Source organism: Tauraco erythrolophus, chromosome 6 (genome assembly GCF_009769465.1).
Source record: "Tauraco erythrolophus isolate bTauEry1 chromosome 6, bTauEry1.pri, whole genome shotgun sequence".
Lineage (NCBI taxonomy): Eukaryota > Metazoa > Chordata > Aves > Musophagiformes > Musophagidae > Tauraco > Tauraco erythrolophus.
In genome coordinates, this window is record NC_141470.1 from 47,389,261 (window position 1) to 47,414,957 (window position 25,697).

General features: G+C 46.0%; 1 protein-coding gene across 1 annotated transcript in view; it reads left to right on the forward strand.

Moving 5' to 3' along the window:
* The first annotated feature begins 5,466 nt into the window (after positions 1-5,466).
* Positions 5,467-25,697, forward strand: part of IFT43 (intraflagellar transport 43) — a 43,830-nt gene continuing 23,599 nt past the window's right edge. The window contains exons 1-2 of the mRNA XM_086613621.1: positions 5,467-5,547; positions 20,815-20,882. Of these exons, the coding sequence (XP_086469747.1) occupies positions 5,467-5,547; positions 20,815-20,882 (149 nt within the window). The remainder of the gene's footprint in view (positions 5,548-20,814; positions 20,883-25,697) is intronic.

Consider the following 25,697-nt stretch of genomic DNA (forward strand, 5'->3'; position numbering starts at 1 on the left):
GTGCCTGGAGGGGGTGGTGTCCTGCAGCACCGCAGCTGATCCGGTGAAAACACAGGGTACGGCTGTGGGGAGCCTTTCCTTACCTGCGTGTTCAGGGGTCCAGGGCTGGGAGAGCACTGCTTACTCACAGGCCAGCAGTTCACCAAAGACACAGACCACAGAAGAGGTTCAGAGGAAATCCATGGGGCAGCGGGGGCTGTTGGGGATCTGGTGAGCCTGTTTCCCACAGCTCTGAGGAGACCGAAGGGTGAGTTGCTCACAGTTTGCATGTTCTTTCCTTGAGGAAGAGAAATTTGAGTTCCTTGATGGAGCAGACAAAGATGTAACAAGATCTAGTGGCTCTAAGATGATGTCAGGCAAATCACAACTTGGAAGTAAGGTGCAAAATCTGAGCACTGCTGTTAACTAGCCATGGAATGTTTTTGTGTAGATTGGGATGGATGTTTCTAGAGCTCCCCAGGAACTTCTGAAATGAATTCTGGATGCTTTTCCGCTCTGGGACCTCCTCTACTCCACGTTAGGTTGGAGGTCACACTAAATACAGTAGAACTGATTGCTTTGGACTTCAGTAATCCATTTGATACAGTGCCGCATGGTGAGTTATTAGTTAAGATGGAGATAAGTACAGGAATTATAAGAGATTACTAGAGGAGTTCCCAGTGGCTGGTCCCGGGCCCAGTTTTTATTAATGATCTTGGCACGCTGAAATGGATGTGCTAATGAAATTGGCTGCTTATCTGAAGTTGGGAGGCATTGTCAATACAGGGGAGGACTGAGACGTCTTATAGGAGGGCAGTTTTGATGGCTGAGACAGTAGAAATGAGCTGAAATGCAATAGCACAAAATGTATGTTGTTAATGGCTGAGAGCAGACTCTTCTGTTACGAGCTGAGAGTGGGGACTTAACTGCTTGGAAGTAATAGCAGAGAAGAGGATGCAGGTGCGGTGCTGGTTCCAGTACTGGGCCATGTACTTTCTGCTCCAGGCATTGCTCTCTTTGGGTTGAGAAAAGATGGGGAAGCTCCATGGTCTGACGTGCGCCGGAACCGCTGCTGGTGGCTGTGAGCAGCAGTCGCTAACAGGCTGCACAGCTTGGACATGCTGGAATCCAGCTGGGCTGAGGGAGAGCGCGACAGGGCTACTGAATGTGTGAGTATTGTAGGAAATATTTCACACTTGGCAACCCTGACTGGGATTTGACAGTCTGAGCTGGGGCTGATGTAACCTGAATAGCGTCTGTTCTCATGGAGATCGAGACAGGCAAATGCGTGGGCCTTTTCTGCCTATCAAAGCCCCTTCCACCTTCCAGAGGGAGGAACCTCTTGTCTGAAGCATTGCAATTGTTAGATTTTGTCCTGGAATCTGCACAAATAACAGAATATTTTCAGTTGTTTTCCTCCTCCAAAAACCTTTGGAGATGGGGTAAATACTTTGAGGTGTGTGGAGAAAAAAAACTGCAGAAAAATCAAACTGAGATGCTTGGAGTGTGCTGCTAGTGTGGAGCAGGCTACGGCAGCCGTCTTCGCCGAGCGCTTTGCTTCCCAGTGCATAAGCGTAATGTTTTCAATGAACTGGCCCATGTCGAAATCGGGAGCCTGGCTGGCCGCCCGACGTGAGGACTGGGTGAGGAACAAAGGCGCAGCGCTGTGTCACTGGTTGCTACTGGAATTGCCCTGCATCCCATAAATCCTACTGCTGCCAGAGAACTGCTGAACAAAACCTTTGGCCGGTCTGAATAAGGTGGTCATTGTTCTCTCCCAGAGTAGTGCTACCATGTGGGCTTTCCACCATAGCTGTAGCTTTAACTACACGTGTGTGCCCTCGCTCTAAAGGTGGTCTAAGACCAGAAGCATGTGGGAGTGCTCAAGTGTGATTGCTTTCCCAGACTCTCCCGGGTTTCTCTTGGGTGGAAGGAGGACCAGACACAAGCCCTATTCAAAGGTCCAGTCAAGGAGTAATCAACAGCAAACAGCGCTAGCAGGGGACTCTGTTAGTCCTATTCTGTGTGATCAGGTTTGGGTTGAAACCAGATGGAGAAAGTCCATGCTTAGGTGTGAGAACTTGTCCGTGAAAGGAATGCTTGCATAGTTCTTACTCGCTGTTTGGATGAGAGGGGGTGGCAACAGTGTGATTTATAGTGAGAACAAAACTGAACAAGTAAGGCAGAGTGAGAGCTGAGAATACACCCGAAGCTGTACACTGGGAAGGAGAAACCCTGGCACCACGGACCTGAACTGGACAGGAGGCAAGCACAGAAAATGGCTTTAGACAGCCACAGAAGCACCTGATGTTTGTCCTGTTAACTGTCTCCTTCTCGGCTGAGTGGGGCTGCTCCAGGCCCAGGATCAAATGCTGCCTACGGTGTCACTAGTAGGGCAGAGGAGAATTAAGCTGTTCAGAAAAGGTGACCCAAACATTTAAAGCAAGCAAGATCTGTTTTAGCCACAACATGAAACAATGGATGAAAACTTTCTCCCCCTTACCCTCCCCATGCAGGCAAAACTGTGTCAGGGTGAGTGACAAACCCCGTTCTGATGAGTGGAGGAGTCCAGAGGGACTCAAGGCAGGACAGATTTTAGCTTTCATTCTTTCTGCATGTCTGCTCTTCTCTCTCATCTGGAATCTCGGAAGTCAGAACTCGAAGTTCTGAGGCAAGGCTCAATTCCCCAAGTGCTTAAATGTTTTCCTTCTCTCACGTGGACTCCACCTTCCTTCAGTCAGCCTCAGACTCCTGTCACTGGGGTGGGCAGCAAGCAATACAGCGTGTCTTGAGGGGAGCTGGCATGTGCGAGTGGGGTGGTATCTGGGATGGGGACCCGAGGGGAATTGTGAGGCAGGGCTTGGGGGGGTCAGTTCCAGACGAGTAAACCCACAGGTCCTTCTGCTTCATGATCTGTCCGTACAGGGTGGCACTCGCACTGTTCCTACGCTGCCTCCGGAAGGAACATCCCCCACCTACCTGTGTGGGGCTGTAGCTGGCAATGCATTGCTACCCAAGGATCCACACTCCAGGGCTGCTGCCCTCCTGCTTTAGCAGACGTTGCTATGGACACTATCACTCTCCTCTTAGGATGCTCTTTTTCTGATCAAGGAGGTGAGCTGGCAGTGTAGGCTCGTACTTGGACTTGCTACTGCAGCCTGGGGACTACAGTCTCCTCCTGGTATCTGCGTAGCTTTGCTGTTGTGGCAGCTCTTTGGAGGAGTAGATGGGAAGCGGGAAATGCAGGGCTATATTCCCATGGTGGTGATGAAGCATGGGGCTAGGTGAAAACTGCCCTTACTACCTCATTAATACTTGAATCTGTAATTAAAAGAGAAGAACAAAGTATCTGGAAGATCATGATTTCATACAGTCTAACCAGCCTGGCTTCAAAAAAGGAAAATCACATCTCACTTATTGAATTCCTTGAACATGTCAAGGTTTGTAGAGGGAGATAATATCTTTTTTAGACCAATTGATATAGCTGGAAAAAACAGACAAGCTTTCAGGCACAGAAACACTTCTTGTATGTTTTTTTCCAGCTATATCAGTTGGTCTAATAAAAAGTTATTACCTCTGCCCTCAAATCTTATTTCACTTAATCCTTGAAAATGTCAGTAAGGAATGGAAAAAGGAGAATTATTTTACACAATTTATTTAGACTTCTTAAAGTTCTTCAGCCAGACCATAAGCTTCTACTAAGCTGAGCAGGTACAGAGTGAGATCTGGTGCCTTTAGTAAAAGGTGTTCCTGGAAGGCTCAAAACTTCAGGGTTACACAGTCAAATTGTCATCATGGCAACGTGTTAACAGTGTAGCTTGTGGTGTGCTGCAGTTTTTGATTGTAGCAGCAGAATAAATGTATGACAATTATTTAGGCTAATGAGGATGAGTGAAGATTGTAAGGAATGGCAGAAATACCAGAAAAATACAGGCAAATGGACAAAGCACTGGCGAATCGAATGTTTATTTAACACGTGGAGCTAAACCCAGATCCATTTACAATTAATCTATACATTCATCCAGCCAAGAAAGGGACCAGGGGTCATTTTATGCAGCTCAGTGGAAATTTCTGCACAACTTACGCTTGAGAGGCATGTGTGTAATGATCGTTGGGCTTATATTTGATCCTTGGGACTGCCTCCACGGAGCGCTCTAGGGACCGGCTGCCCCATCTGGAAAGCGGTGTTAGAGGGCTGGAGAGTACTGGGAAGAGCATCAGAAGCGATCAGGAGACTTGGCAAAACCCTCTGCGAGGAGACAAATCTACAAGGCCAGGATTATCTGCCTTAGTGGGAACTTAAAAAGTGTATATGGTAAAGGGCTGGAGAAGACAAGGGTGGCAGGCTGTTTTGTAACCCGCCCCTACCCCATATGAAATTAAAAACTGATAAAAGAGTCCTTACATGACGTATTGTGCTGAGAAATTGCAGCACCACTGTCACCGTTAGCCAGGCCAAGATTTTAAGATTGCTAACGGGGCTGGGTATTTACAGGGCTACCAGGAGCGCCCCGCGTTGTCATCAATTGCCGGCTGTTTGGCAGGAACACCCAGCCTGTGCCGAGCCAGTCTCCGTGAGGTGCGCGGCGTGCCGGCCGCCCCGGGCTCCAGGGCCGGGCCCCCGGGAGCCGGGCTGCCCCGGAGGGGCTGGAAGGGGACGAGGCCGGGCAGGGGCGAAGCCGGGCGCTCAGGGGCCATGGACCCGGCCCGGGGGCAGGCCGGGCTCCGTGGGGCGGGCGCCGTGACAAGAGGGACGGACCGGGCGCACGGGGGTCAGCCGCGCGGCCCCTGCGGGCGGCGGTTGCCGGGGCGGCGGGGGCGGGCTGTCTGCCGGAAGCACCGGCGGCGGCGGCGGCGGCGGATGGAGGCTGAGCCGGAGCCGGAGCGAGCGGAGGCGCCGCCGCGGCGGGGCGTGCCGCCGGGGTGAGCGGGCCCGGGCCGCGGCGAGGCCGAGCTGGCCGTTAGCGGTCGCGGGGCGCGAGCAGCCGCCCCGGGGCCGGGGCGGGCCCCGGTCTCTGTGAGCGGGGCCTGCGGGTCTTTAACCGCGGTCCGTTCGCGCGCGAGCGGGACGAGCGCGTTCCTTGGAGCCCGGGGGCTGGGCTCGGGGACGGCAGCCCCCACCGCCCGGCGGCGGAGGCGGGGAAATGGTGTCGTCCGGCCGCCGGGGGGGCTGCCGGGGCTTTGCGCGGGTACCGCGGCGGGGCGAGGCTTCTGCGGGGCCCCGCGCAGCAGGAAGGGCTGAGCGGCCGGCGGGGGCGGCGGAGGAGCGCGACCCGCGCACCGGCCGCGGGCTGGGAGGCGGCTGCGGGGTTCGCGCCTGCCGCTGGTGACGCCTCTGCGCCGTTCAGGGGAACGTGTCTCGTTGCGGGGCGCGGCGCAACTGCGGAGCCGTTGCGTGCGTTGTTCCCCCTGCTCTGAAGCAGCTTTTGTCAGTAACCGTGTGCCCCCTGCTCCTTTGCGTTTCCCCCTGCACTACAGATAATAAAGATGGGCCGCCGAGCCCTGCAGGACTTCTTTGCAGACGAAAATCCCAGCAGGAAGAATTCCCAGTCTGCTTCTGCTGGAGAGGTGGGTGTCCTGTCAGGAGAACCTGTCTGCAATCCTGCTGGTGTCTCCATGGAGGATTCTTGTTGCTTGTGAGATTCTTTCCCACGTGGCATGCTCTGTCCTTTGACATTTGTCCTTAGAGTTGGGACCCATGTGACTGCCCTGTCCCTTTCCTCATGTTACCCTCTGCATCATGTTTAGTTTTCACACAGGGTCATATCTGAGGCTACAGTTTGTCAAATATGAGGTATGGAGAGCAGCATTAAACAGGACTTGGGGCCTGTCTCTCCTGTACATGCGTATCTTCCATGGGAATTAAAATACGAGCAGACACGTCATATTGTGACCAGTTTCGCCACCATCTGTGGTGGCAGGGCAGAATACAGGTATGCAGATGCCTTACTTTACACTTTGCATTTGGTAGAACTGGAGTACGGTGCCCAAGATGGTCAGTATCAAGTTCGTATGGTGACGTTCTTTTTCCTTTGCTCCATGCATGGGCTACAGAGGTCGTGCTAGGAGCCAGCGTCGCAGCATCTGAGACTTTGTCTCGTGGGTAATAATATGCAGACTGAGTTCCCAATTGACTTGGAGGAAAGATTTTGTTCAGAGTCTGTTCTGTTCTGTCAGTACATCTTCAAAAAGTGGAAGGTGGTCTGGAACCCCTCTTTCACAGGAGAGTGAGGCAACATCCTCTAACACCCAGAAAGATCAGATCTGAACCCTTTTGATTCACTTTTTTGCTTTGCACTGCAGAACACTCAAATTCTATGCGGAAGTTTGCTCTCTGATGTTAATATGGCTTCTCCCCAGGCATCTCCTGTTGGAAGGAGCACCTGCCAGGAAATGACATAGAGATTTTACTCCCTGACACCTTCAGATGGACAAAAGGATCATCAGTCTTCCACCTTATTGACAGTTATATTTGTTCAAATGAAATGATATTTGGCTTTTTGCAATGCCAGTTGTGGTCTCCAACATACCAGAATCTTGGCTTCTTTAAATTGCAAACCCACTTTGTCCTGCTGGCCACCCTGGCACCTACTGTGCTCAGAGCCCTAGGACCTTCTGTCTTGAGAGTGGCTGCTCCCTGATCCTCTGGGCCATGACAAAACTCTCCTATTACACTGCATAGTTGTGTCCCAGCCATCTCTGCCGAAATGGTTTTCAGGGGGAATATTTCCTTGGAGTCCCTGTGGTGCTGTTGAAAATACACTGTTATGGCTTAGTTTACAATAACACCTCACAGAACAGTCTTTTTTTTTCTGGAGAAAGTGTGTTCTTTTCTCTTGATAGGCATAACGGAGAATCATCTCCCACCTATGCATTCTCCCCTCCCCAGATATGCTATAGGAGTTCAAGAGGGATTCCGTGAGGGAGTTTGCAGAGGTGTAATTAAGAAATCTAATAACCATGGGCCTTATAGGTAAAGAAAGTCTTAGAGAAACCAGCTGGTGGCTTAAGTGGGTGTAATCGTTGGCTAGCCTCCAGATTAGGGTGGCTCACTGTCAGGTTGTTCTCTTACTGGAACTGGCCGTCCTAGTTCATGGACTGATTCCCTGGTTAGAAAGAGACCAGGGTGTGATGTAGGGGTACAGCTGACTGACTAACTTACAGCAGTTTGTCCTTGGTGTGTCTCTCATCATAGCCATTGTAATAGCTGGGAAGATATCATAAAGGCTCTGGTCCTTGGGCACCCCTGGAGAGGACTAAGAAAGAGTTACAATCTTCTGTTTGAAAGCAGTGAGCTTTTTAGCAGCAGAAGGGCGAGGCCTTCCACTCCTTACAAGATTCAGATATGTTATTACTGGATCTTAACCACCAGGAAGAACCCTTGTGTCAATAGTCTCCCTTCAGACAGTTCTTTGTTGCTAAATGTTGCTCTTAACTGAAAACCTTGGAGCTACTGGAGGAGAGACAAAATCCACTGTAAGTAATCCTCAGCCTTTCCTTTGCTCCAGAATTTGAGACTTCTCATACACAATCATATTTGATACCAAAGTGAGCATTTAATAGAACTAATATTGTTTTTTCCTTCACCCTAGATTGGCATCACCTTTCAGTTTTCTGGAAGCTTGGCCTTGGCTTGCCTCCAAGTGGTGGGGTCAGCTGTTAAATGGATGTCTCATTCAGCCATGTGGTCATCTTGAAACCTTTCAAGGAACCTTCCCAAAAGAAACGCAAAATAAAATTTAAAAGTACGTTTTTCTGGAGCTGGCAGTAGTAGAGGAGCCCCATGTAATTAATTTCAGCATAGGAGGTTTTATTACTGATTTTGAAGACAAGGGAGCTCGTCATAAACCTTTGCCATATTCACCCCTTCATGTGCAGTTTCTCATTCATGGTGGTGATTCTGCCTTCAGTAGTTCCTCAGAGTTTTAGAAGTGTGTTAAGATTCACCTTGACTTTTTTTTTTTTTTTTTAGTTCCACGTCAATCCACCCAGCTCAAATTTCTGGTATGAACATACCATTTGTGCTATTGTTCTGTTTTTTTCATGCCACTGAGAACCATCCAGGAAGTGTTTTCCAGTCAGAGCAGCTTGCTTGAAGGAAGGAAAAAGTACCTGTCTATCCGTGTTTCAACATTTGGGCTTATTACAAGGAAATTCACTTTGAGGGGTGAACACGTAATTTAACATAATTAAAAAGATCTTTGTTTTGAAGTCAATAGGCAAATCATCTGACTTGGAGCGTAGATCTTATCAGATTACTGCTGATCTCTCCTTGACCTGAACTCCGTCCTCCGAGAGAGATTCCAAACAATGGTACATCTCTTCAACTGTGCGTCTTCTCTCATAAATGTGTTGTTAAAACCTCCTTCCCCAGGGCACAGGTTCTGTCTCTTGTGCCTTGTAGTCTAATCTGCTTTCCCCAAGCACTATGAAAACTGTATGATATCTTAGTATCTTTTCAGTGCCTGTTGTGTGTATATATTTCCTACAGTAAGATTTTTAACTACACTGGTGTATCTGTAATTCCTCTGCCCAAATCTCTGTTTGGTAATTCCTAGGCCTGTGCGGGAGTATCTGCATTACCTTCAGACTTAGACCTCTGTCTCTTCAAAGGGCTCACTAAGGGTCAGAAAGCTCACAGTCTGCCATCTGACATGCAGAGCATTCCTGCCTTTTCAGAAGTACAAGTACTAACAAACAACACTGCAGATATGTATTATTTCATGAGGCAAGAAGGAACATGATTATTTTCTGTAATTGGTGCAGTCAGCATCCTCCTGCAGCAATGGCTGTGCGTGTTCCTGGCCTTTAGAGCTCCTTGGCAAAATCGGCAGGCACTTCTTGGGCACCCAGGGAAAAACGCCGTGAATGGGAATTCCTAGAGATAAATCTGTTTGCTGCATGCCAGAACTCTGCATTTCAAACATGCATTTTTGGAGGGATAATGTGTCCATTTTTCCACTGGGAGCTCTTTCGCATCCCCTGGCTTGATGTGTTACATTTTACTCATCTTGATGCTATCAGGTTTCTGACAAAATGGGACAAACTCAAGCTGGTCATGTTATTTGTATAATGGGAGGGGCAGAACATGTAATGAGATCTGTTGAAGATCTTTGCTGTCCCATCCTACCAGGACTTCTGGACACTGTTGTAGAATAAAAGTCAAACCTTTTTCCTGCTCTAACATCGCTGCATCCAACAGCCTGAATACTGGCTTGATGACATCCACCAAAAGAAGCTGTTTGGGCAGGTCTGGAGCTCTTGAGGAGATTGATTGAAAAGCTGAGTGGAAAAGCCTTTTAAAAAATTATATCAGCAAATTTTTCCTTTTCTGTGTCTCCTCTCGGCAAGAATGAACTATTTGCTGTTCTGTAAGAAATCAGTATGCAAAAATACTGTAATGTTATCCTGCTTCCACAGTCTGGTTTCTCTTCATCCTACAATGACGGAATTCTCTTGGGACCTTGTTCAGGACTTCCCTGGTTTCTACCTTTTACAATCTCAATATGATGTTGTCGGTATCTCGCTGGCAGCACTTTGTAGATTTCTTTGAATGGAGACTGCTTTAATAGTCAATATGTCTGCCTAAAGGATGAAGTTTTCCATGCTGTGTTGAGAATATCTCCACACAGGTGGGACAGGATCACTTTCACTCTTTATCAGAGTTTGCCCCAAAATCATCTAAGTTCCATGCTGGTTCTCCCCCTCAGAGAAAGGGGAAAAGCTCTGTGCTTTCACTTCTGAAAGTATGTTCTTCTCTTGTTGTCTTACCTGATATTTGTAAGCTTGCCTATGTAGTTGTGGTCCTCAGGTGACAGTTAAAAAGTAGGCATTTCTGTGTTGTAAAAAATACCTTGTTCAGAATAGATTCATGTAGCCAAAGCTACAAAAGCTTGAGCCACCTCCACTGCATGTTGGAAGGATGTTCCCACAGGTGAATTTTGCAAAGCAGCTCTTTGGGCTTCCACCACCCAGCTTACAAACACTCCTGGCAGTGATTCCGTAGGCTGACATCCTGGCATTATCTAAATAGGTTCTGTTATCTAACCCAAGTGAATAAACAACTGCAAATCAATTGCCGAGGGTGAAATCCACATGGAAGATTGCTCAGAGAAGTGGTTATTTAAATGGTTTTCCAACACATGTTGTCCAGCTGGATTTTCTTCCATGCTACTGCGAGTCCTGTACCACTTGGGCTCCATGCATCCAGAGAAACTTAGGTCATGTTGAATCCCACAGAAGACTTTCTGCTTTCAGATGTGGGAACAAGTGGGTCCCTGGCTGACAGATACACAATTCCAAGAGATTTTACCAGTTGGGCAAATCTGATTTCATTTACTCTGCTCGCTGATACAGACACTTCTGTACCCCGGCTGCCCTAACCTTCATGGTTAAGACCATAAGACCAGATGACAGCACAGATCCTTAAGTGGATTCAGCTACCAAACCACTTTAATCAGAGGTATATGCAATTTATGAATCACATGGCTTTGCTGTTCCATAGGAGGGAAGATGCAGCCCAGAAGAAAAGTGAGGTGGGTTAGTGCCATCCTGTGCGTACTTCTGGTGCAGGATCATGGGATGCCATAGATTATCCTCCTGAGCAATTCCCAACACTGTCATTTCTAGGACAGTGTAGAGATTACCGGGTTCTTAATTGCTTCCTTTTTGCATTTGGTGTGTAACAACTGATTGTCGCCACTGCTGGTGCTGGCAGTCTGCTCATCAGAAAGGTTCTCAACCAGTTTGCAGCTTTCACAGCAATTAACAGGCTACTTTCCTTGAGTTACTCACCTAGCCCAGAAGTAGGTAGGCCAAGCTGCTCTCTTACGCTATAGGGCTAGCTAAAGTTCATCTATGAAAGATAACACTGTTGTCAGCTGTGCCTATCTTAGGCTAACTGCTACTGCTCCTGCTCCCAGTGGAGGATCGGAGGTTGCCTTGAGAAGCAGTAGCTCCTGAAAAAAGGACTACATCCTGCTATAGTATATAACTCATAGTATGACCAGTCCAGCATAATTTCTAGTCTCTGGCATGGTTGGAGAGCTTACCCATACAAATCTTTCCAGTGTCCTACACACTTGAATAATTTGGGCTTTCTTATGCTGTAAGGAGAAGGAATTAAGTCTGTTCTCCTCTCATTCTCTTTTGTAGGTTTCTTCTTTAGTGTGCTTTTCAAGGTCTGATTGCTGGCAGACTGTCCTGCCATTGCAGTCAAATAGACCTGCTTTATAGTATCACAGTTGGTGTATGCATAGATGACTGTGGATATAAAACCTTACAATGATGGGATCAACTTTGTACTTTGTTCAAGTGAATAAGGTTGCAAAGCATGTGCTGCAGGACAACCATTCATGTCAGTCTTCAAGCTATTTTGTGCAGGCTTCCATAGTTCTTCCTTTTAACTTCTTTCTCTCTTTTTCCCTCCTGATTCTTCTAGGATGAAGACCCTGAGGAAGAGGTTGACCATGTAAGACTAGAGGCTTTCTAGGTAGATGCTAGCTCCTCTGAAGGGGACTAGTAGGACTAACCTTTTCGTGTGTCTGGAGACTACTTTAAGAGGGGACTCTTGTATTGGAGAGTAATGCTAATTTTGCCTCAGATGCAGTGCTTTTCCTGCAGCCGCTGTTCCTGTTGCTGACAGGGTTTTTTATTATCTTGTAACAGCTGCTCTTATCAGCTGCTGCATCTTGTTCTGAGGTCACAGATGTATATGTGGCCATTGGAAAGATACTCTATTTTCATTTAAAAGTCAGGGCAGCAATTAGCTAATACAGTACAAAACCTGACTGAGCCTAGATTTGCTGTCCAGTATGGTTAGCTTGCTGCCATAACATGAAAACTTGTCTTTAAGGATTATGAAGTCTTGCTGGTGCCCCAGAGGAGAAGACCAGCCAGTAGTAACAAGGATGTGTGCCTTTGTATTTTCTGTGAGTCTTTCTTTTTTATTGCACCAGCACTGGAATGCTACTATCTGTGGTTAATAGGATGGCATAGTGCTTCTTACCAGGCTCCTGTTACACAGAGAAAAGGAATACTCATATTCTTTCTCGTCCTGCAGCAAAGCTAAAATACATCACATTCATTTGGCATTAGAAGCCAGGGTGGTGCCAAGCTGAGAACTAGTACCTGTTTCTGTTGAAGTCTTTGGGATAATTGTCTTGCACTCTTCCAAACCATGGAATTGCTGTTGCCCAATTTTTCCCGACTAGAGTGGCTCTCTGTTGTATGTTAGACAATTAAAGCTTCCTCTCCAATACTCTTAATTCCTTTTGCTGAAGCGCCAGCTCAGTAGATTCATTTGTGAAATTTAAAACCCAGAAAAGAAACCCGTATCACCCATCTCATTAATTCTGGCCTCAGAAGAGTATGCTCATCACAAGGAGCCAAGACTATTCAGATTAGCTCAGTTTTCTCTTGGTAGTGCTAGAGATGATATTGTAGGAAAGATCCACTGGGTTTATTCGTCAGTGATGGATGGTTCAGGACTATGCCCAGAGCACTTTTCCATTTACCAGGCAAAGAGACCTCCCACTGATGGGTATAGTTTTGGGGACTGGTTACCCAATAGAAAATTTTCCTGATAATTGATCTCCCCCCCGGAACCAGTCCTTACAGTCATTTCACTGGAACTAATTCCACCTCTATACAGTGCCCTAAATCATTGATTCCCAAGGTCTGCTGTACTGAGTGGTGGCTGGTCACATGCCACAGGCGCCTTCTTGCTCCTGGCTGCTAAATTTCATTAAAATAACTAAACTGATGTGACTCTTCCGCATGAGCAATTGTCGTTGCTTCAGGGGTTTTATGCTACTACAGTGCCTGGCAAGGAGATTTTCCTTAGTATGAAGTGATCCCTGCTTTGAAACCCCTCTTGTTTGGATAATTCCTTCACCCTCTATTCAAGCTTATGCTCTTAAGCATCACAGTCACACTTTATAGTATTTTTTCCGTTTGTAATTGCCTGTGAAGGGTAACAAAATGATTAACTTAGTGTTGAGGAATCTGACTAATCAGTAAGCTGCTTGTAACTTACAATACTATATGCTTACAAACTTCTGTTAATTGTGTCATAAGTCTCTTCCAAAGCAATTATTAGGGGAACTTTATATTATAAAGTGTGATCCAAAACTTGTTGCAGTATATCCCTCCCTTAGTCATTGCCTGGCTGAGCTGAAATACTTGGCTTCTTGAATCATTTGTCCGAAGTTGGCCCCTTCATCCCCGTGATGGCTCATGTAACCCTCCTCTGAACTCCCTTTGGGCTGTGCTGAGTGTTACAATCTGAACTTATCCTGGATTTGGTCCCTTTCCTCTTGCTGTGCTGGAAATACTTTGTGGCTGCCTGAATACCAGCAAAGAGCCTCATCTGGGCTGTCAATGTGAACGTACCTGCTGAAGTCCTGCCCTCCAGCCATCTGCCTGCTCTGAGACTTGTTTTGCATCCCCTGGCAAACCACTCATCTTGGATCTGAATTTTTGCCAGTTGAATCACTAGTTTGGCAGCACCTTCCAAGGCTGCCTGGGACTTTTAGCCAAGGGCTGTAAGGCTGATCAATGGTACAATAAAGGGTGTATCCTAATATCTCAGTTAATTTGCAGAGGCAGAATAGGCAGGAGGAGTATGAACATGGCTGTGAGTCAAGATTTTTCTGGATTCTCTTCCTGGCTTTGCCACGGATTTGCTTTGGGGCCTTGGAGAAGTCCCTCCTCTAGTTTGCTTTAGTCCCTATCTGAAAGGAGGGCTAGAGCTTTATGCAGAAGAACTGTGGACATTCCCTAAATGCAGATCCACAGAGGGATTTAGATGCCTTATCTTCATAGGATATCCAAAATCCATAGCCTATATTAGTTGCCTGTGTAGTATGTAGACAATCTCAGGATGGGCTTGTGGAACCATTAAGGTAGTAAAGAGTGGCTGGGGACTGCAGTGTGCCTGAAACCTTGTCCTTCCATGGAGTTCTAGCCCCATTCCGAGAGCTTTGGGAGCGCATGTCCCTGCACTAGCAGTGAGTGATCCTGATCCTCATCCTGTGTTTTGTAGCCTTCAGCAGTGAAGCAGGGCTTTTCCTTGCCTTTGGGGACCTTGGTGGATGGAGGTGTTCATTTCGATGTTGAAGCTGCACACTTTATACATGAAGATTAAACCCACCATCTTCTTTCCAAGCTAGAAGATACTGATTTTATTGTCCTCTTCTTCTTCTTGAAAGATGTATCAAGTAATGTTTCCCATCTCCCTAGGAAATATTATATATAATGACAAAGCTGTGAGCTGTTCTGCATCTGAGAAGGCCCTCAGTCCTTTCTCCGGAAGCCACTCTGCTTTGCAAATGGAACTGAAAGAATTTTTGGGCCACAGGAAAGGACTTTCTAACCAAAGGCAACAACATTTGAGCAGGAAGACATCAGTTCCAGTCCTGATCAGTCCAGCAGGGACTTTGTTCTCCATTTGTGCTTTGGTAGACATGACATAGGTAGTCTGAAGGTCTTTCATGCGCTAAAGTGGGGAGAGCACCTGATTTCTGACTCTTGGCTAGGTGGATGCTGACCTGGGTGGCTCTATATCACTCAAAGTCTGAGTGATGACATGCTTTAAGGCGACAATTGGAAAGAGGATTTGAGGATATGACCTTTCCAGAAAAGGCAACAAAGTCCTCCTGTAGTTCTAGTTCCCAGTGCTTTTAAAATAATTTAGGTAGAAAAACGGGCTGTTGCTTTTTAGGTTAAGAGATTACGACAACATGTCAGGAACAATTGTTTTCAATGAATGTTTGGTGGAAAAACAACTATCAAAAAATGTAAGTACCTGAAATGTGAAGCCAATTGTGGACTTAGGTTGCCCAGTTCAGTGGGGTTGTTTGAGTGAGTGTATTTGCATCCTAAAATATAGTGCTGAATGATACAGAGATCCCCTGGTGAGACACAACTTGCACTCTGCCTGGGGCGGTACCAATTTGGTTACCAGAAGAACCTAAGCTAGGCTGTTTCCAGACTTGAGCTGACTCACATGGATCCCACTTGCAGGTGTGTCTGCACCTGTGGTGTAGACATGGCCTGAGGCTTGATATGATCGGGCCTTTAATCAGAGTGGTATTTTCCTGACCCAGTTCTTGCCCTCTCACAGTGGTTGGCACTTAGCTCCAAACTCTCATTACATTCTCTGGTCTGGTCTGGATCTGCGCAGCAGCCACCCCCCACGTGCTCTTCGCCACATCGCCTGAAACTTAGGAACGTGCGACTGAGGAGCCCAGCACTGGCTGCACTCAGGTGGGTGCTTACTGGGGGACCTTATTTGTGTAAAAATAATCATAGCGGTTTAGACACTGTCCAGCCACTCTACTTCCCAGGGTTCATGACTGAAGAAGTCATATATAATTGTAATGCAGTCCCTTACAGCCCTTTTTGTATCTACGTCTTGCATTGCACTAAGATCTAAAGAGCGTTGGTGTGAGCCTGGGACAAAAGCTTCCTATTTCCGGAGGCCTCACAGTCTGGTTGCATTGTTTTTTGCTAGTTCTTCCCTGTGATCTTCAGCTTGTAGATGAGCCCTCCCTAGGGGCTAGCTGCATTTTTGTATACCACACGTTGCCAGGGGTCTACCTTCTTAGGCATGCATTTGGGAGTGGAGTGGAGTGGAGGAGTGGAGTGGAGTGGAGTGGACTGGCAGTAGATATCTCTTGAAGCAACTGGCATCCCTGAGAACCTGGAAGGGTTCTCTGAGGCAGAATTTCCTATAGCTGTTGCACATTAGTGAATGCCCTCCCGTTTGCATGTTTGTCCTGTGCTGAGCTGAATTTGTCCCTCCATGTCCCATAATTTCTGTCATCTGTTTAGATTCTTGCGTTATGCTAATAAACACCCTCCACCAAAGGGAATCAGCATCCAAGGGAGCGCTGGCTGTTTTAGCATCTTCCGTGTTTCTGGGATTGCTTCTTTTTTTCCAGTGGTCTTCTGGTTGCTTGTAGAAATGCTGGACTCTCAGCCTGTTCCAGGGGACCGCTCAGCTGGAAGTTGGCCAGATTCTCCAGGAGGAATCTAAAAAATGCGGCTGAACTTTTGTTCCCTAATTAGGCCAACTTCCCCAGTTTGAGCTCCAGCACTGCATGGCCTGGAGCTCCCCAAGGCCTTGTGCTGCCTCTCTCGTGCACCCCGAGTGGCTGACCAGCAGGGCAGTTATTTTCGGCCTTCTGAGGTTATCTGCTAGCCTTTTGATGACATCTGCTGAAATGGCATTTCTAGTTAGCCATGTTTCCCAGCCTTTCTAGTAGTATCCTTCCTTCTTGGCTACCTTGATGTGGATTAGGGACAATCCCATCAAAAATAATTTTATTAAAAGCTTTTCCTTTTCTTTTCCACACATTTATTTCATATTTTGAGTGCTCCTGGACCCATCTGAAGGCAGCAAAAGAAATATAGGAGTGGTGGAGATGGATGGGAACCTGTCTGACAGTATGTAGCACGAGGTAGTAGCAAACTGCTTGAGAGATGTTCATGCCTAGGAGGGCTGGAGGGGCACTGCCCTGTAACTGTGGGTTGAGAGAGCATTCTACTTGGTAACCCCTTGCTCAGAGAGTGAGATCGTTGTGTTCTGCTTCACTGTTTTCATGCAGAGGAGAGCAGTAACTCTTGAGACAGGTTAAGGTGCCAAATGACAGCTTTCCTAGCAGCTGCACGTGTAAGCTGACCAGGTAGCTGACCATTGTTTTAGGGGAGAAATTCTTGATAGCTGTGGAACAATGCAAGCTGCTCTTTTACCTGCTATGATAGATGACAAAGAATATTTAAAGCCCTCAAAGAACTTTTTCTGTCTCAGTAGCACTTTCCGTAGCAAAGGAAGGTCAGTGAGCATGAAGGACAGTTTGTGGATGAAATGGAAATCCGGTATTTTCTACTAGGTTTTTAAGACATGCAGAAGTCCTTAGGGGGGATTCATTAAAATCAGATGCACTACTTGAACTATCTGTGGACATGATAAAGAGGTGAGATAGGCTGTTTTTTGCAAAAAGCCAAGGCTTGCATAGATCTGAGAATTGAGCCCTTTTTGATATCATATATGCTTTGAGATTGGTATACATTGTAAGTGTTACGTGGCTCCTTGGAAGCAGTGGGGCTATTTGACTTACAGCTCCTTAATTGGCAGCAGTCAAAACTAATTCATCAGGTCTGTTTGTGGAGATTTGCTTTTCCTCAGTCAGGAGAGCCTCAGGCAACTTGCTGGAGAAGGGGAAACTTGAGACTGGCCATACTTCTTTTTTTCTGCTCCATGGTCAATATTGGATAAAAACAAGGCACCTACATACTGTATAAAATCTCACAGTGTTTGTCTATTGGGCAGAACACAGATCCCACACATTTGAGGAGATGTTTTATATGACAGAAAAATTGTGTGTCCTCTGTTGCGTGCTGTCAATGTCATTTGAGTCCCTGCTTCCCTGCACAGAGTGCTTGCTGTTTCAAAGGAGTTGTCATGTTGATGAAGGTAAATTAATCCATATTTCCAGACCCACCTGAGAATCTGAGGGACCCAACATGTCTATAATCTGCCTATGTCATGGTAGGTCCAAACAGGAACTTTGCTGGACCCTCAGGATCCAGAGACACACAGGGTAGTTGGTTCCATGAGGGAAGCAACATCCAACTAGCACCTTCAAAACTGTAGACATGATCTGACAAGTGGCCTGGAAATTTCTGCCTTAATGGAGAAGCCAAATTAGAATTCTACATCTGTCTGATAAGAAAGGGCCTGACTACAGATAAAGAAGAAGGTGGAGTTTCTACTTTAACACAGGAGAGATGGAATTCAGGCCAGTCATTTTTCAAAGGGAGGGAGAAAATACTGATTATGGTGGTAGTATGAAAGTGTTGGTAAGGAAGGTGGCCTAAGAAGTACTGAGAAGGTGCCATCACAAAAATGATGAGCTGAATTTCTGAGAAAAAATAAAATAAAAGGCCCAGACCGTGGCAATGTTCCTTGAAAAAGTGAACGATCTGCAGAAACTAAGGTAGAGGAGATCATCTGGAGATAAATAACTGACAGAACTTCAGTGGAAAAGCAAACCGCAGCAAGTGGTTAGTTCGTGCTGTGAAAGAGACTGAGCAGGAAGAGCTGAGAGGGAACACTGTTGTCGGGAGCTGGTGGAATCTCAGTGTTTTGGACACCAAACCGTTTGGGTGTGTAGCTTAGCTTTGTGTTTGGGAACATACATAAGAATCTTGCCCAAATATAACACAGAGGTACCAATAAGTTCTCACCATTTAAAGCCCCCAGTCTTTTTCACCAAGAGTGTGTTCAGGAGCACATTTGCTTCATTACAGAAGAACGATGTCCTCTGTTTCTGCTCTGTTCCCTCTGAGGCTGACGTTCTTTCCACTTTCTGCCTCAGGCTCTTGCTTGCAGCGTCCCTGCCTGTCACCGTATTATGGCAATGCAGACATTGCATTCTCAATTGTAAATTATGCTGAGGTTTTGGAAATGTGAAAGTACATGAAGGTAAGTTTATTTATTTGACAAAAGTGCATGTGGCATGTGACCTTATTACAGCACTTTTCAGGCAACTAACAAAGAAAAGCTATTTATCCTCAGCTGACAGTTAACATTACCTTTTCTGTTGCTAGTGCTCCTGTGGGCAGTTCAAAAAGAATTACCTGATTTATTGCAAGAGGAATAAAAGACCTGTAGGTATATGTGAGGTGTTTGTCAGAGTCTGACATACATTCAGGGTTGCCTGGTGTGTATGATCAATGGGAAGATGTTATAACATTGGCAAGATACTGGAATCAAACCCCTAGATTCCATGGAGTCATGTCTTATGCAAAGACTGGGGCACTCTCATCACCCCCTGATCTGAAGTGCCCATCTTGAGATACCTTGGATCTGAAGGCTAGTTTTGGTGATGAGGGAATTAAATTGCGGGTGCATTGGAATGCCCTGGAGATGCTGTGTTTTTGTTCAGCCTTATGGCCCAGGTTCTTCAGTGACATTTGTGTAACTCTGTGCACCTTTGTGAGGAGTCATGAGGCTGTGTGTTGGGAACATGGCCTGCTGGCTATCTGGGAGATGATGTGAGGGGAGGAGGGTTGTTTGCATGGGAAGGATCTGTGTGGGGAGTGTGTGTAATGGGAATAGGGATGTTTATGTGGGCATGCACGCCCATATGTGGTGTGTTTTCCCCCTTTTTTCTGGGCTCTGGGTGTGTCCAGATCAACTGAATTCAAAATGCTCCTTTTTTGGCACTGTAGCCTCTTCTCTGGTTTGGCATCTTAAGAATCCAGAGGAATCATTTAAAGATCAGAAAACTCCATTCACTTGGGCCCCTGAAGGTTTCACATTCTGTGACATGGTCATTCCAGTCGACTGAGCTCTGTCCCCTGCGGATGAGCCCATATAAGGAGGCTGTTTCCTGCGTTTCACGCTCCCTGCCTGTCCCTCTGCCCTCCTGCGCTCCCTTTGCTGAAGAAAGCTGGTATTTTGGGTCTGCAGCTCCTGCCTCATTCCTGCTGCCTGTTTATTTTTGGAGGATGACTATTTTTGCTCCTATCACGGAGCTATGCAGGGTCATGCCCCATCCCTGCAGCAGGCAGCGGCTGCCCCTGGCAGGCTCTCTTTATTTCCCACACTCACAAACAATGCTTCTGGTTCAAGAAATAAACATGGGAGACCCCTACCATCAGGGGTTAGTTCAGCTCCTTCCACATCTGTGGCGAGAGGTAATTCGGGTTTGGCTCAAGGTTGACCCCATCACACATGCAAGGTCCCCTCTGTCAAGTCAAAAATCCTCAGGAGTCACCCAGCCTATTCCTTTCCTTAATAAAAGCTGTGGGAGCCACCTGTTCCCTCCACCATTGCTCCAGCTTAGACTCCTTTGTGGTTACCATTTTTCCCGATTTTGGGACATCTTTTACCCAATCATCGTTTCTCATGATGGTCCCTTCACGGGTGCCCGTAACTCATCTTCCCTCACTGGGCGCCATGAGTTGGGAGCTATATAAACTGACATTCATGCACTAGGTTCACTTTTCTCTTCTGCTTTCACCACTGCCTGTCATGCAAAACACTGAAGCCACTGCTGTACAAGGTGATTCAGGCAGCGGGGACCGAGCCCAAAACTGCAAAAGGCAGCGGGCAGCTCCCACATGGGAAATCATGGCCCTGCTCTTTGAAAATTCCCATCGTAAGCACCAATTCCTGTTTTCCTTGCCACACATCAGAGTGCCACATAAGATAATGCAAGAAAATAGCAATGAGTGTCTTTAAGCTCCAGATGAACTTCCCCTTTAGCATTTCAGTGGTGGGATTCATCTCACCTAACTTTAGAGGTGTTTGTTATGGCTGTCTGTATCTGAACTTGACATGTAACCTCCTATTCTGGGCAGTGGACAAAAGCAGACACTTTTTAGGAACAATTCTTCATCTGAAACAAGATGTCTAAAATGAGACGACTTGTACCCTAGGAAACACATAACGTGTGATACCTCCCACTGAAATGTGGGCAGCAGCGACAAATGAGTTCCCAGTGAACCGTATTTTGCCAGGAGAGTGCATCCTCTGTGGATCAGTCTGCTACTGTACTGTCTGCCCTGCACAAGTCAAAGACACACAGACCTGAAACTTGTCAAGATACTGATTAGCGTGCTACATCTTTTGCTTACAGAGGTGCTAAAAAACCTGTCTTGCAATATTTCTCTTCCTTTTATTATATCAATAAACAGCATTTTAAATGCTATCTATCTATTATTTGGTAAAGTGTTACATTAGTGTGTGTGGACCTGGTGTCTCTATTGGCTTGACTTTGCCTTGACTGGAGCTGGCTGTAACGTTTCTCCTTTTTATTAAAGGGTCCACCACCTAAACCCCCGCGCCGCCACGGAGGCTGGGCAGATGATCCTGTTCTGGCATCTACCAGGTGAGTCCTCACCTGTTTCTTTATTAAGAGGGGCTTAGGCATGGATTAAGTGAACATCAACACTTGGGCTTTGCTGTCACAGGAACAGTTTTTCTGGAGCTTGTAGGTGGCCTGTGTCTCCAACATTGTTGTAACTCCTTAAAAGCGTTTCAAATATTGCTCTGGCTTGGTTCTGCTGGCTAATGCTCTCTATAAATTGGCCTGGCAGGGCTCAGAACTGTGTACACATCACTGTCTGCCAGAGGCAGTGTATTCCTTACCTGGTACAGTAACTGGAAGGAATCAAGAACATAATAAGCATGTTAAATGCAGGAGCTGGAAGGGGTGTGGATTTGATTGGTTGCATACTTTGCAGGAGAGTGACACATGGCAGTGCCCCACTGACAAGAATGCAATGAACAGTTCAGGATTTAGTGATCAGCCTTGACGGTAAAGGTGAAATTTGTCAATGTTTATGTGTGTATGGGGTTATGGTATAATGGAGATGGATGGACATGGTCAGCCAGAAGAGATGGGAGGAACAAAGTATACATAGAGTGTAGGTTGAGAAGCATGATGCTTATGAAGGACACCTAAGGGAAGGGAAATATCTGGACACGGTAATAGAATGGATGTGGAAACTAAAGGACAGCTCAGACTGGGAGGAGATGACTTGGTTTCAAGCTATTTGTTATTTTTCAAGCTGTGAAGTTATGCTGGTATTATATTTCCTATTCACAGAGCTGAAGGTCTCAGTCATGGAGTGATGTAAGATTGCTTGTATCATTAAGCCGTATAATAAGAGTGTATATGTCTGGACATATACTTTGGAGGCACTCTGATTTATGGAAAAGTCATGTATTTTCTTTCCTGGAACACTGAGAATGGGAGAGAACATCCAGAAACTTCTTACACAGTCAGTATTTCTCAGGAGGTGGGAAAGGTGGTTTATATTCTCGGATAGCCTTTCTGGAAAACAGTACTTTTCTGGGGAAATTATCACTCTGTTTGTCTCTGAAGAATAAATCAACTGAAAAACTGGAGACTGGAGTAGAGCAAAGAAATAAAGATCTCAGCCTGAACTCCTTCTGTTCTTCTCCAGTTTAACTCTGATAATGGTATGATTTTTCTTAGACTGGTTGCAGCTAGAAGTTGCCATTGCAAACATGCATCCACCTCAGGGTCATAAAAAAATGCCACCAATGATCCTGGATCTTTGTAGGACCAAGAGAAGCTTTATGGAAATGCGATAGCAGAGAACAAGGGTGAATTGCGTTGTTTAGGAAAAATAAATTATGTAATTGTTGTCTGGGTGAAGGACTGGACTGGAGGCAATACAGTTATTCAGGGCTGTGCCTAATGTGCCCTGAAGGACAGTATACAGGTTCCTAATGTAACAGCACTGTGGCATGTGCTGCTTTGGGATGTTTTTCATTGTTTGACATTAGCCTCATCTGAAAGATTTGGAGCAGTAGCTATCAGTGGTGCTTCTCCAGCATCCCAATTGCGTGGTTTGCAGATACACCAGGTGTCTGGAGTAGATGCTGGATACAATTCAGCTGAAGAAGCAGAACAGGAGATGGAGGGTTGCAGACCTTTCTACCTGTGAGACCCTGCACAGTGGGACATGAGATGAAGATGTGCCCCTTGCTCAGTCATGCATATGATTCCTGTCATATCTGACAGCATTCTTTTCATTTGTATTAAGAGCTTTCATTGAATAAATTCTACGAAGGGGAGGTTTGTCCTGACTTTCTTTAGTCATATGAAGTACAAGGATTTTGCACAACTAGTTCCCTTGTCTTTTCTTTCCTTCAGCTGTGTGTTCTCCCCAAGCTGATCTCTCTCCTCCTCTCCCTTAAAAAAATCTGAGATGCTGCCCTGTAAGGCTGTCTTTGTGACATATCCCAGAGTAAAGCCTTCATGTGAAAAGTCTGAGTCATCAGCTGATGTCATACCAATGTTACTGTAGCTTTGTTGTTTCTGTTTTCTCAGGCTCTATCTCCCCACAGCTTTTCAACCTAGTTGACTCAGTTTGGAAGCCCATCAAGTTCACTTGCTCCAATTTCACTGGTGTAGATGTAGTTAGAATAACATGCTTCTATTGATATATCTGATGTAGGTACAAGCACTTTTATGCCAGTGTAATTGAGCCTACGCTTGGGAATTGTAGTGCTTTAAGGAATTTTCAGAACTGACAGTATTAAAATCTATGATTTTTTTTTTTTTTTTTTTTACTTAGGAAGGATGAGCAGAGTGGCTACAGTTTGGCTTTCTGTGTTGTGTAAATATATTGCAGGTCAGATGGGATACTGCAGCCATTTGTGAAATGATCTTGTAACTACTTATGTGTTATTCTCTCCCCATTTGAGGTCTAAGCTTTTGGTTCTGTTTCTGACAGATTGAGCCACTTGCAACTGCACACTTGTTGCTTTTTCTGCAGGGATACCTAAACTCTTTTCTGCTGTATTTCTAGTTCAGAGTCTTATCAATGTGAAACAATCACTTGAAATTGATCTTTGTGTTTCCTTTTGGCACATGTTAGATTAGAATTTAATTTGCAACCTGTTTTTCTACCTTTGTTGCTGGTTCTTAGTCCCTTACCTGCGTCATACCTAGGTAAACTTGCACATATGCTCACCATCTTGCTGGTTCTTTCCATCAGCTGTCTCAGACTGTTGCAAGATACGAAGAGGAGGAGGAGGGCCCTTAAAGTTTTCCAACCTGTAATTAGTTTTGAAATTAATTCACACAGATGGTGTGCAAGTAAGATAAAGTATTTTATCATGAGTTCCCGTAGCATTTACAAGTATCAGATATTTAAATTTCTGAGAACTACCAAAATGCTGTCTTTTACTGCATTACTAAGTTTTAAAAAGTCAAGCATGGAAAGATTACTTTGGACTTTCTGTACCTCTGAAGAACAGCTTTAATTGCTAAGAGTCCCGTTTTGTAAATCTGGATGATGAGGAGGACTGCAGATAAGTGTCTGAGCCAAACCCTCAGGCTCTTCCTCTGCAATCAGCAAATAAATGGTGCAATGTAGTGACAGAGTAATCTTTTTTCCTTACTGATGTGGCCCTCTGCACGTGAGTCTGCTGTATGTATTGTACTTGGAGGGAAGAATCACTCTCTATGAGAAGAAGCAGTCCCATTGCTGCCCCAGCAATATTCTAGCCCCAGTATTAGAGGAAAGGGCACCAGCCAAGAATCTAGGCAGCCACTTGAGGCCTCGTACCCTGCTGAGACTACATAAATAATAGTAATTACAGCTGCTTTTGCTACAGAAGCAGCTCTCTAACCACTGGATGGAGCCCAAGTGCCATTCTGAACGCTGTACTGATGTCCTTAATGACATCAGTGTTGACACTTGTGACAAGCAAAGCAGAGGTTTATTGTCAGGTTATCTCATTCATCAGAAGGAAGAAGCACAAAGTGCTTGCCAATGGGAAAAGAAAAAGGGAACCAGAATACTGGTGAGGATTTGAGAAAGGAGAGGTGCTTCTGGAATCCGTTTAATTCCAACTTCTGATCTCATCTATCTGACTTTCGTTACAGAATTTCTTCCATTTTTGTCCCTATTAGTGTCTTTATTTCTTTGCTTCTCAGGACACTTCCAGTTTACTTAGGTCCTTGATCCCTTTGGTCTTGCAATCAGCCCCTTAAAATTCATGCAGCTCTGCAGGCTGTAGGGCAGTGGCTAGGTGATTGTGGAATAAACACAGCTCATTTCAGGTGGCCCTGTGAGCAAAAGCAAGTGCTGCTTTCAGTAGGAAGTCCCTTCCGGTGCCTGCATGTGTACCTCCTTTCTTCTGCAGGGATCGTGGCAGTTTAGCAACAGGTGCTTCAGCTTCGGCTGAAATTTCTCGTTTCTGACTGATAGGTCATATAGTGTTGGAATAATCAAGGCTTGTTTAGGAAAATGACCGTGCTGAAGTATTTTTGAAGAGAAGTGGTGGTACAGTGTCCAGGAATGCATTTAACAAGAAGGTGAATATTCAGGGTCTGTAGGAAGCAAGGGGATGCAGTCGAGGTGACCTTTAGAGCAGGGTAACCCAGCCTCTGTGTAGATATCATTTAGGGCTCTGGAGTGTGAGCAGCAGTGAGATTGCACCCTGGAGCTGGAGGAAAGTTATTTAAGAGATTAAGAGATTTTATGATTCAAGGTCTCTAGAGATAAGTAAAGTTAAAAACCTCCTGTTTCAAAAATACGGACTTAAACTATCCTGTGTTGTATCTATATGAAATGACCCCTGAGAGTGCCTGGTTTATAGAACCTCTAGCCAGCCCTGTCTTGCAAGTGGGAGTAGTAAAGTGCTTATGAGATTCTCTATCTGACACGGTCGGGGGAAGCTTGTGTCATTGCTTCTGCCCTCTACTCCCTGTCCAGCAGAGTTGAGGTCAGTCTCAGGCTGGGCTTCCCTGTGACACTGCCGTGTTAGGAGCAAAGCCAGGCTCCTTGCTGGCTGTGGGGAAAATGGCAGCCTCACTGCATCTCATAGCCATCTGTGGATGTCCTCAATGATGTGAAGAGTATAGGCACAAAGGATCAAGGCTGCCAAGTCAGGGGCCACAACTTAGAAGGAGAAGAAAGAAAAGGAAGTCTGATTAAGTTTTGTCTTGAAGTGTCTGTTTTTGGGTTTGTCCCTGCATTGATCTGCAAGGGAATGAGGCAAGTAATGGCCCCTTGGGGACCTTCAGGACTTTCCTCTCAATGTCAGCCGTCATTTTCAATCACCCTCTCCCTCCCAGCCATTAATTTTGGCCCAGGATCATGGGGACTTGTCCATCTATCACTCCTAATTGACACTAAATGATCTGTCAGTTTATTGATGA